At 41.5% G+C, this 13137-nt stretch overlaps 1 protein-coding gene across 4 annotated transcripts in view; it reads left to right on the top strand.

The window, feature by feature from the left end:
• The window catches only part of CREB5 (cAMP responsive element binding protein 5), a 379921-nt gene that overhangs the window by 353320 nt on the left and 13464 nt on the right, over positions 1-13137 (top strand). For 2 of the 4 annotated variants that reach the window (XM_039862624.1, XM_039862622.1), the window contains exons 8-9: positions 7492-7815; positions 11891-12121. In XM_039862624.1, coding sequence (XP_039718558.1) covers positions 7492-7815; positions 11891-12121 — 555 coding nt within the window. The remainder of the gene's footprint in view (positions 1-7491; positions 7816-11890; positions 12122-13137) is intronic. The other 2 variants (XM_039862623.1, XM_039862625.1) reach the window with 1 other exon arrangement.

Genomic DNA, 13137 nt, shown 5'->3' on the forward strand with positions numbered 1-13137 from the left:
AATTTGAAGGCTCACTCTTGCAGAACTGTAGTTAATGTCCGATTTAGATATTAACATGGAAATGGGTGGCAGAGAAATTGCTAAGATTTGTCTCTGGAGTTTGTTTGCTGTTTACCACCAAGTGTCACCTAGCACTTGACCTTACTTTAGAAGTTATACCCAGAGGTAGACAATGGGAGAGTGAAATCAAACACCAAATTTTTTTTCTCACTCAGAGTAGAACCGCTAAGGCTCTACTTTTCTGAAGTATCATCCTTCATTGTGAAATTTTTCTTGCATCATGTTCCAATGGACTGGAGTACTGATTTAGAATATTATTCCTTTTTCTTAACTAATTGCATCATTTCTAATATCTTCAGAGTTAATACTTTTTAACGACAACATGACAAAGAGTATGAATATGTTTCCTCTAGACCTAAGAGTCTCTTCCCCCTTCTTAGGAGTCTCTCTTTCCAACCAGGTAGCCTTATTTTAAATATTATTACCAAACCAAACTCTAACGCAGAATATAGTCATGCGCTGCCTACCAATGTTTCGGTCAACGACAGGCTGCATATATGACAGTTGTCCCATGTGATTATAGTGGAGCTGAAAAATTCCTATTGCCTAGTGGTGTCATAGCTGTCATAACACATTACTAACGTGTTTGTGGCGATGCTGGTGTACACAAACCTTAAAAATATAGCATATACCATTATGTACAGTACATAATACTCGACAATGATAATAAACGACTAGTTTATGTATTTACTATACTATACTTAATATCATTATTTTGGAATGTACTCTTTCTACTTAGAAAGAAAGTTTGCTGTGACACAGTGTGCCATGTTACACCGGCAGCAGCCTCATGCATTTCATGTTTACCGCGTCTCTTGATCGCATCATTTTCTCTTGTGCTTGATTTAATCTCGTGTTGTTTTATCAATCGAGTGTAGCCCAAGTGTACAGTGTTTATAAAGTCTACAGTAGTGCACAGGAATGTCCCAGGCCCTCACATTCACTCCCCACTCACTCACTGCCTCTGACTCAGCCAGAGCAACTTCCAGTCCTGCAAACTCCATTCATGGTAAGTGCCCTATACAGGTGTACCGTTTTTTATCTTTTATACTGTACTTTTTCTATGTTTAGATTTTTTAGTTACATAAATACTTACCATTCTGTTACAGTTGCCTACAGTCTTCATTCTGGTAGCATGCTATACATTTTTGTAGCCCAGGAGCAATAGGCTCTATCCTCTAGGGTTTGTTTAAGTGCATTCTGTGATTTTGCACAAAGTAAAATCACCTAACGAAGCATTTCTCAGAACACATCCCCATCATTAAGTGACACATGACTGTATTTAAATTGTGAAACCATTAGCTGAATTAGATCATGAAAATTTTGAAAGAAATATATTTTATTCCAAGTGATTAAGCCAGGTATGGTCTAGTTAATTATCTTCATAATGATCCTGAAATAAATGTGGATTTTAAGGTCCCTCATGCTATTGGTTATATGGTCATTTTCAGTAGACATCCTGAAGCCCAGCTGTGAATCTGGGCATTAAAACTATTTTTGCCTTTGCAAAATGAGGCTCCAAGTTTATGTGACTCTCACCTAGCACCACGTGACAGTTCTCTTTCTGCCCATTCCTATCTTTCCTCAAGTTTGGGAAGCATTTTGGGATGCAAACTGGTCATATATAATCATAAAATTCAGTGGATAAATATCAGTTATTTTTTGCTAACTCAGAGACTTATTTTCAGAAATCTTGATACCTAGAGCAGGTCATTAGTATCGCAAGTATGCCTCCAGCAAAGGCTTCCGGTCTCACCCCATTGAACATTTAGACTATTCAGAAGCCTGTGTTTGTCACCTCCATTGATTAACTAGATTTGGAGGGGAGAAAGAAAAATTACATTTACAGCAGTACCTTGGGGAGGCCACTGATAGCAATTATTTTGTATTTGAAAGGAAGTATGAATACATATTTTGTCCTATTTTCGCATAGAGAGTCTCTTACTTATGGTCAACCCAGCACCACTACATTTTGATATTATCACATTCTTTTCTGGAACAAAAGCCAACAGCCGTTTTTAATTAAAACCTTTCTAGAAAGAATGCTTCAACCTTCCCCACCCCTACCCAACTGAATTTCAAATAATGTTTAATTCGGCTTGGCTTTCAGTCTGTAAAGCATAAGCAATCAGCCGCCCTGAAGAAGGAGAAGAAATGTTTTTACAGTTCCACAAATGTTTCTAATTGGCAAGAGCAAGTTGTTAATGGGAGATAAATTGCCTGGGGTGGGTGTGGGTGGGTGTGTCACGTGCGTGTGTGCTCACTTGGGCCCACATGTGGCGGTAATGATGTGAGCACGTACCTGGGCTTTGCACAATGCGCCGTGTTGCAAAAATGAGCAGAGCTGGAGATTGAAAGGGGCTGGGGCTGAGCTGCCCTGTCCGTGGCCAGGCACAGGATGGGATGAGGTAGAGAGCTGGTTTCTTACCAGGAATCAGACCCCAGGCAGCAGGCCCACCCTCCCATCAGGAACTGTGAACAAGGAGCTTGTAAAATACACAGACCAAAAGAAAATGACCCCTATTGACTGAAACCAGCTGTGTCAGGCTTCTCACTGTCTCTCCTGATTTGCTCTCTCAAATAAATGGATGTGGTAGGGGACGATAGAAAGTAAACAATCATTTTTTTTCCTTTCTTGCAGTCACACCTCCATAAGAGTCCTGATTTTTATAGCTGAAAAATATATGTTTATTTGCTCATTAATTTTCCTCTCTCTCTCCCTTGCCTTTTCTTGGCGTTGGGTAGAACGTTACTAAAAACAAGACACAGTTCAGCTTCACAGAGAAAAATCATTCTGCGAAATACAGCTTGGACTCATTTACTGTTCATTTATCATCTCTACAAGAGTGGGGTACAAATATCTATATTTGGTATATTTTAATGATTTACAGTGCAGTGACTCTTGTTGGCACTAGGCTAGAGGGAAGCAGTAGGCCTTTTAGGACTTTGAGAAGTGCTCCAAACTGTTTAGAAATGACACAGAGAATATTAAATGTGGCATGTGCTGAGCAGCATGATTATCATTGATCTTCACCATTTTCCTTCAAAGATGATGTAGGCTGGTGCTTGGAGCGTGGACTCAACCCGAAGGCCTGAGATTCTCTAAAAAAAGGTGCTTGAAAGTCTTCATTTCCACCCTTAAGTGTGTATTTTTTCTCTCTGGTGCTTTGAAAAAGCTTGGATTTTATGCATCTCCCATTTCCTTCATGTAGTGGGTAAATAATGATGCGCCTAACTCAGTGCCCAATAAATATTTGTTGAGTGAGTAAATAGTTAAACGGAATGTTATAGCCTTACTAATATTATTGTCTTGGCGTGAAACATGCAAGAATAGACTTGAGGCAATCAAGTAATTTCCCTTAACAGTACAAGCTAATTATTTGAGAGATGAAAATCTGGTACATAGTATTTATTTGTCAGGCTCCATTTGCTCCTAATTAAAGGTGGAAAACTTGTTTGTAGCATCGAAGGCATAACATAGTGACCCACTCTTAAACGTCTTTTCAATTCTCCATGCCACTTTTTTCAGGGAAAATATATCGAGATCGAGTTAATATGCATTCCTTCTGTTTATTTATGTTTTCCTTTTTTTCTGTTTTCCTTTTTTAGAGGGCGGGCAGCATGCGGAGCGGGGAGCTCTTTCGCAGGGCACTTTCATAGCCCATCTGCCTGCATGCTTCTGTAGTCGATTCTGCTGACCTTGGTTGCCTGATAGAATCATCCTCCCATGCAAATACCCCCTGTGTGATCCAAAACAAAACTGTAGCATCCTCATCATAAGCCTCAGAAAGTGTTATTCATTATTCATTCATCCAATCATTTATACATTCCAAAAATAGGAATTCAGTGCCTAATATGTACCAGGCTCTGTGCTAAAGCTGTGAATTTCACACTAAGCGAAATCTACCATGGTTCCTGCCCTCATGAAGCTTACCATCTGGGATGGTTGATGGATATTAATTGAATAATCATTCAAAAACTCGTAACTACAACCTGAATTTTAAAAAGAGGAATATGGCTCTACTGGGACCATATAACAACAGGAATTGATTTAGACCATGAGACCAGGGAGAATTTTACTAAAGAGTAGCCTGGAGCTGAGAGATACAGAATGTCCAAAGAAAGGGAAGGATCATTCCAGGCAAGAAGACCGCCAAATGCACAGACCCGTGCGGTGTGTGGGGAAAGCAAGGGCTGATGGGAAGGAAGAGCTACACATTGGAGTGCCTATGCATAGGCCACATCAAGGCCTTCATCCCATGAGCATCAGAAAGACATAAAAGGGTCATATATTCACGGGTTATAAGTGGGGATGAGGATGAGGGACCTTGTCAGATCTATGTTTCGTAGTGGTGGTGGTCGGGAATATAAGTATTGATGCTTCACAAATACAGCAAGGGAGGTGATCACGCTAAGCCCTAGATGACCCTTTGCTGCATTTGAGCTTCCTGGAAATTCTTACCATCCACCCCTCCCTCTGGCAAGGTTCAGAGGGTGCGCATCCGGGTCTCTGTTGTATGCTGAGCAGCACACGCACAGCCCACTGCCGGTCAGTGTGTCAGAGGCGTCTCATCCTGCCAACTTTCCTAGCCTCTTCTCTTATTTTTTTGCCTTTCTTTTTCATGACGGGGAGGTAGCATAACACAGCTTATTCCTGTTTACAACAAACTGTGCATGGCATGCCTTCTGGAACCTTCTCTCCTGATTTAAAGAACAGGCTCTGGAAGTAGCACACCTCCACCCCTTTCCAGAGATGTGAACTTGGCACATGGCTAAGCCGCTCTTTTAGCCTTGTTGGGTTGTTGTGAGGATTAGGTGAGTTAATACTTGTAAAAGACAGAATGAGGAGTGGCACATAGTGAATACTCAATTAATGCCAGCCATTATCATTAGCCGTTTCTTGCTGATAAACACAGGTGTCAAAGATATATTGTTAAAGTGAAAAAACACAAGATACAAAACTATATGTCATAAAAGGACTTGCACAAATCTGTTCTTATAAATGCTAAGAAAATGTCTGAGGACACGTGGTGGTTACATCTGAGTAATGTGACTGGGGCTTAAAGAGAAGGGTAGGCAAGTGGCTTTACTTTTTCACCTCATAGTCTTGTAGTAGTTGACTTTTTTTTTACTATGTGGGTGCATATTTTTATAATAATGAAATTACAAATAGTTTAGACAGTCCATTAACCTGAAACTAATATAAAATAATATTTAAAAGAGAAAGAAAATTTATTAATATTATTTAATATGTCAACTTTTTAAAAATAAAATGATTTCATTATAGTCTTTTTTCATAATTTTCTTCACTGTTAAGTTTGCAGATGTCATTTAGAAACTTTTCTTGAGGTAAAAAACATATATCTAAAGTCCAGCCATTTATTTGATTTTCGTTTCTTTTCCTTATGTTATATTCAACCCAAAGCTTTAAAATCACATGCTATTATGATCCCACTGTTATGAAATTATGCTGCTTGCTCCTTCATCTCTACATGTGCACACAGAGTCATCTGGAATGCTCTTCACTCACCAAATATAAACAACGCATTTGGTTCATTCGTTGCTGACTTCATTGTACTTTTAGCACGGCTTAAATTTTTTGTAATGAGCATTTTTATAAAAACAATGAAAGCATTTCCGAAAATTGAAGATGAGGCGTATTCATTTACTCTTCCTAAACACATATCCAGCATCTAACCTTTCCCAGGAAGTCAGGAAACAACTTCTTCAGGATTACCGTGATGAAGGACAGTAACTGTTGCTCATGAACAAGGAGGCAGGTGGGCCTAGTGGTTCCTGAATCAGGGTGTAGGAGGTGTTTCCCATGGTTATCTAATACTAACATACAGTCTAATGAGTCTCAATCCCCTCCTTTTTTTTTTTACAGGTGGAGTCCCTTTATGTTTAACTAAAGATTTTGATGAATAGAATTGGTATTTATCAAATAACGATTGAGAACCATTAATTTTGTACAGGGCTGGAGCATGGTGGCTTTGCTCATCATTTAGATACACCTCTTCTTTTTCACTGTGAATACACACCACTGTCATCAATCAGATAAGAACACAAATCAGGAGAGAACTTTGAGCTCCCTAGTAAAGACATGAAGCTCCCTAGTAAAGGCATGAAGCCAATGCGAGCTTGCCAACTAGACTGTCATCTCTGCATAAGATACAATTTCAAGGAGTAACTGTATTGTACAGTACTTAGCACATGGGGCCCCTCGGATATGATGATATATCTCTACGTACAAGAAAAAACAATTTTGAAGAAAACTGCAACTCAACCGATGACCAACTGATTGTTTAAATCGGGGCCAGGAAACGATGGCCCGTGGGCCTAATTTTGCACAGCACATAAGCTAAAAATGGATTTTACATTTTTAAGTAATTTTTAAAAATCAAAAGTAGAATAGCCTTTTATGTTACATGAAAATTCTGTGAAATTCAAATTTCCCAACCCTAAATAAAGTTACATTGAAACATAGCGTGCTCATTACATACTGTAGACAGTATGTAAATGCACTCCGTATGTAAATGAACTCAGTATGTAAATGCACTCATAGGGGAGAGTTGTCACTGTGACAGCAAGTGGAAGGCATGCAATGACAAAAAATATTTACTATATGACTCTTTATAGAAAAAGTTTGCTGACCCTGCTTTAGATTTAAGTAGAAGTTATTTCTATGCATGTCCGTTTGCTTGTTAAAGGGCAATGCTTTTGTGTTAGAAATATACCTGTTAATGTGGCCATCAGAGAAGCTATTCTGCTTTTCTCACTGGCTTTCCAAAGTCCGAAGAAAGTTATCGTGTGAAAAAAATTAGATTATCATGAAGGACTATAAGTAACATCATGGTAACAAATGGAAAAGCCTTACATGTTGTCTTTAGAAGTTATGGATTATAATATAATTTGAAGGTCTTAAATAGCATTAGTACTGTTCCCATATTCTAAAATTTGTAGTTATTTCCTCCTCGTGTCTGAGAAATCTTTTGAAAGGCAAAAACCTTTTATTCTTGTGACTTAAAAAACACAGTGCCATATCAGATAGGCCCTTTGCTCAGTGGCATTATCATATCGAATGGTTTTATTTGGTTTTTACTTGTATTCAGCTGTAGGTTATGATGAACAATTGGATAATAGGAAATACCTTTTAGTAGAATGTCTAAATCTTGATACAGTATCTCGCTCATTTGCTGTGGCAGTTGAATTAATAAACATTTATGGCTGACGTTAACCCTCGTACCTCTCATAACATATATGAAGAAATGAATTAATGTAAAAGCCAGACTGCTACCAGTAAAAAAAAAAAAATGTTAGCAACAGCACCATAAAGTATTACAGAATTGAAAATATGAGCCCTTGGATTAGAAATTCCTATTGTGTGCGTGACTGACCTCAGCTGTCCCCTCTTGTTTCATTCCGTTTCAGAGGTTGAAGGCCGCACTGACTCACCATCCTGCTGCCATGGCAAATGGGAATATGAACACCATGGGACACATGATGGAAATGATGGGCTCCCGGCAGGACCAGACGCCGCACCATCACATGCACTCCCACCCGCATCAGCACCAGACACTGCCGGCCCATCACCCCTACCCGCACCAGCACCAGCACCCAGCACACCATCCTCATCCTCAACCCCATCACCAGCAGAACCACCCACACCATCACTCCCACTCCCACCTCCATGCGCACCCGGCACATCACCAGACCTCGCCACACCCACCCCTGCACTCCGGCAACCAAGCACAGGTAAACCCTTTCCATGATCTCTTTCCCCTTCTTCTTAACAGAGCAAGCTCTGAAGCGGGGTGGGGTTCATTGGCAGCGACCTTGTTTGACAAGCCCAGGTGTTCTGTCTCACACTCCGGAGAGCTCTGTTCATTTCCTAGGAGGTAATGGTTACCCATGAGGTCCTACCAGATCCTAGTTTCTATAAGTAATATGGTAAATTTCCAGTCTAGCCTCTAGAGATAAATGTAAACTTCAAATATTCCAAAACCGATTTTTGCTGTATGTTACAGTTAACTCTAAAAAAGTAATACCAATGGCAGGATTAGGAAGAATTTAAGCATGTGAAGAAAGATGTGAATGAAGAATGAGAAAAATCGGTTAATTCTAACTGTGGTTCTAGCCACCGTGTTTTATAACATCATCGAGACTCAATTTTGTCTCCTGTAAAATGGAAGTAAAATACAATGGACAATCTTCGAAGTAACATTAAATGTTAGAAACCTAAAGAGTAACAATTCCAGGCAGACAAAGAGGCTCGGTAATGGATGTCGGGGCATAAGGTGCTGTGTAAACGGTGAAGAGAGGTGACTCATCCCACCCAGTGTGAAATGCGTTGGAGGAAGCCGACAGAGAGCCAAGTGCCATAGATGATCAGTGTGAGAGGAGGGCCAAATCCCAGGGGTGGAGAGTCACCAGGAGTGGCTAGAGAAAAAGCCAGCATTTAGACTCTACCGAAAGAGGTTTGGGGGACCAGGCAGACGTTATGTCACCGAGCCCAAGAAGAGAGGCGGGTCCTTGTACCCACTTGAGTTTTAGTAAGTGGATGGAGGACATGTCTAGGAACAGGGCTAGCCCTGGACACTTTGGGTCTTCGAGCAGGATGACCTTTGTCAGTCCCCTCCACACATTTCACACTGCCAGCTTCCAACCAGCTGGGGCAGAGTGGCGTCCGAAGCTTGGGACCACCAATAACACTTATTCATCATCTGCCTCTGGACCCCACACCAGGCAGCTTCTTGAGCTCTTGAACCCTCTTCCCTAACACGCACCCAACCCGGACAGCCATCCACAAAATGGGTCATTCACAAACAACTCTCAGCTGATGAGCTATTCAGTAGACAAGCTTATTTGTTAGATAAGCTTATGTTTGCAAAGGTTCTTAGAGGTATCCTGTACAGCAAATAAGAATGCAGGCTTCAGAGTGAGAAAACTTTCACCTTGTTACCATCTTACTTCCTACTGTGTGACTGTGGTCAGATTAACCTCCCTAAGCCTCAGTTTTCTCATCCACAAAATGGGATAATAAGAGACTAAGCTCATAGGTTCTTGGGATCATTAAGTAAGCAAATGTCTGTAAAGCCCTCAGCACAGTTTTCAATACATGTTGGCCAGGATTCATTCTAAACTGAAGTAATGCGACGGAAGTTTAGCAAGCAGTGTAGCAATAAAACGTCATCTAAAGCACTGTTTTAGTCAAATGCCATAGTAAGACATGTATTTAGAAGCGAGAGAGAGAGAACTACAAAGTCCAAGATGGGCAAATAGACTCATATGTGTACTTATTTTTTGAAGGAAAAAGATAACATCAAGTTTTGGTTGCCTTTGTGTGCAAGTTACTTCATAGACAAGTTTAACAGTTCATTGAATATAAAAGCCATTCATTAACTAATTACCAGTTAGCCAATTGCCTTCCATTTCAAGTCAGTAAGTGGCCAATTGTATTGCAGTTAGTTCATTGCTGTTATAATTAGCTGAACAAACGTTTGCTTTTTTACCCTATACTAAAAAGAAAAAGACCAAGTTGGTCTTGTTAAAATGTGAACAAGTCATTTAGACAGTATTCAAAATGTTGGCTCTTAACTTGTGTTAACTTGTCTGATTACTGAGATCTCGTCATATTGCTTAATTGTATGATTATCTGAATAGTAGACATAGAGGCTTATTAAGGTTATTCCAACTCTGAGATTCTAAGATGATTTGAAATAAATTCTATCTTCTTGAAATCACAATTCATTCTTTTTGGTCAAAATTTTCAGATTGTCTGTGCCAACAGAATTCCATTTTAAAAATAAATGTTAAGTAACAATAATTACCAGGGACACAAATTCTGGCCTTAGGGTTGCATTTGCAATTTCTCCTGGCTTCCAGTGATTCTCTTGCACATAAGAATGCGATTTCAGAGTCCTGGTGTCACTCCTCAGCCACCAAATTTCTCGTAATCATACTACACCTTGAACCCTGAACCTGGACTCAACCTGAAACCACCACATAACTTACCCCTTTGGGTGAAGCCACAGGACAAGTGTCAGAGGATAAAGATGAGTTAAAGTTAGAGGGGGAGGATGCCGCTTTGAGAGAGAGGTCTCTGCACTGGGGATTAAAACTCAGTTTTGCCTGCTTGAGAGTCTTACCTGAGGCTGGCAATCGAGATCATTAATTCACAAAAATAAATGATTAAGGCAAAACAGCCAAGTGAGCAAGTTCTCTCCTAGTGCTTTGCTTTGTGGTGGCATCTGAAGGGACAAGTGCTAAACCTTTGCTAGTAACAAGAATTACTTTTCGTGGCCACTCTGGTGAGTAAGACCTTAGACAATTAATTTTGTTATTCCTCTGTGATGGGAAGAAAAGGAATCACCCGTAAAACGTTTTAGAAAATGTCTTTGCTTTAAATAAAATTACCGAGGTGCAGTCCAACCTCAGTCTTGAGCCTAATGCTTTTACAATTAGTCATATAAGGTTTGATAGAGTTTAGGATGAAAATATATCACCAGCGGTCAGCTGATGTCAGCCCGTAGCCATTATTAGCGCAATTACAGTCCTTCTGATTGATTTCAATCACAGGGTTGGAATGTGGTAGAAAAGGTTGCTGGACTTCAGTTTTAAAACTTTTTGCCTGTTATTCCTGCAGGTTAAATGTCTCTTGTAAAACAACTTTATAGGTAGTGCAGCCATAAGCCTGAGTGACTAAGAAATGAGAGAGAGGGGAAAAAAAGAAAGAAAGAAACACCCTTTATTGAGAACGAAGAAGGGGGAAGGAGTGAAGTGCATTAGCAAAAGCATTAGGTGTCCAGACACATAAAGAGTCAGTCGTAGAAATTTCACTAGGTGCTGTGTGTCTGCCTCATGAAGGGAAATAAAGCTATACGTGTGGGGGGCTCCCAAACCTTAGATGTTGCTGAGCCCCGTGCAGATCTTACGAGGCATCTGTAAGCATAGTAAAACTTTTTAATAAAGTGCTTTGCCACTCCTAGGATTTCCTTATAATGTAAGTGAATGGGGGAGCACAGCAGACCCTCCCTGTTGCACCCGCGTGGTGTATAACAGGGCTCAGTGCTGCTTCGGGCATCGTTGCATACCTTTAAGGGCCTTGCTTCCCAATCACCTGGAAAGGCCTCCTGTAACTCCCTCCACTTTAATCAAAGCTCTGAGGAGCAGGCAGATCCATCTGGAGTCTGTAGGCTCGGCTAGTCCTTAGCGTTCAGAACCGTGAAATAGCAAAAATCGGATTCCGGCTGCCGTCTGGGCTTCGCAGGTTTCTTTTGATGGGAGTCACAGTGGAGATCGGTCCAGAGGTGTGTTCTGGGAACACGGCTTTGACACCGTTAGAATGAAAGGGGCTCAGAGTCTGCCCGGAAGGAGTTCTCTGCAGGTGACAGACGACTCATCAGTATTGTAATGATAACCCTGACGTTTCTGTGTTCACCTGTGGCCATACACTGGCTCTTTAAAATCTTAAAACGCACCTTAAATAAAACGTTTGTAACATCTGAAGGAGAAAAAAGTATGTTTTCTCTGCCGTGATTCAGCTAAATACCTGTGGAGAGGGGGGTGGGGGGTGGAGAAATCTATTTGGTTCTTTTCACACGTCATTCCTATATCTTGCCGAAGATATAGAAGATAACTATATCTCCTATAGAAGAGAGCTCAGCGGATGCCTTTTCAGGAGCATGATTTCATTCTTAGAAAACAAGTTCGATGTGCTCACTAAAGCAACGGACTTCTCTGTGCTTTGCATTGCAACGCCGGCCGGGCTTTCTCCCCCTACCCGACGTGTTTCTTCCCCACCCTGTCACCCCTTCCCTCTCATTTCCAGCAGGTTTCACCAGCGACGCAACAGATGCAGCCAACCCAGACGATACAGCCGCCCCAGCCCACAGGGGGGCGCCGGCGAAGGGTGGTGGACGAGGATCCTGATGAGAGGAGGCGGAAATTTCTGGAACGAAACCGAGCAGCCGCCACCCGCTGCAGACAGAAGAGGAAGGTCTGGGTGATGTCACTGGAAAAGAAAGCTGAAGAACTCACCCAGACAAACATGCAACTTCAGGTGCAGGCCACTGTCTCTCTCCTCGGGACTCAAAGGCCCTGTGTGCTGGCACTTCCCGTCCCAGCAGGCCCGTGTTGACCCAAGCAGTCATGCCACACAGTAGCCCACAGAGCCACTGCAGGCTTATTCCTCCAGCTTTATTCATTCGGGGACACTCTACAAAACAAAATATACCATTCAGTTTTAAATCAGTCTGCCTACAAAGCTCTGAGGAGGGAGAACCTTCCTGACTAAGTTACACAGGCTTTGGTCAGAGGTTCAAACTCTGGTTCGGCCATTATTTGTTGTGTTTACTCTCTCTGGCTCTCATTTTCTTCATCTATAAAATGGGAATCATAACCTCATAGATTTGTGGGGAGGAATAAATGAACTAATGTGGACAAAGCAGTTTGCCCAGTGCCTGGCACATAATAAATTTCCAGCTGACAGGCAGCTCTTTATATTCGCCGGGTGAGGGGTTGCTTCGGCTTACACTAGGTTATCTATGTGTTTAATGGAGGAAAAGAAGGTTTGTGTTCATAATTTAGCTCTTTAGGAAAAGGCGTGTTTCTCATTTTCAAACTTGACGAGATTTGAGTCTTGCATGATTTTTGCCTTACATGGGTGGTTCGACTGGGGACCTTTTATAATGGCCACTTCTAGGAGTGCTTGAGAGAAGGAGAGGAAACTCCTGGACCTGGGGCTTCTCCAGCGGACTTCATGCCACACAAATGATGCAGCTCAGGGCATTCGTTCTAACACGGACAGGGTGCACTGTTCACCAGCAGGGAAAAAAGCCACCAAATCGGCATGTGACAAGCAGTCCAAGGACAGCAGTGAGAGTTGTAGATTAGAGCCCAGCACTTCCACGAGCAGAGAGTGGAGGGAAGGGGGGACAGGTCACTCTAAATAGGGAGCCTCTGTTCCTCAGTAGTTCATAGGTCACTTTCACCTCGCCACACCTGGTCCTTGGTGCGTCCCTAGAAAGGAGCGATTAGAGGCCAAAGCCTCAAAGCCTTTGCATATTTGATCTCATT

This window comes from Pteropus medius, unplaced genomic scaffold (genome assembly GCF_902729225.1).
Source record: "Pteropus medius unplaced genomic scaffold, Ma_sr-lr_union100, whole genome shotgun sequence".
NCBI classification, from domain to species: Eukaryota; Metazoa; Chordata; class Mammalia; order Chiroptera; family Pteropodidae; genus Pteropus; species Pteropus medius.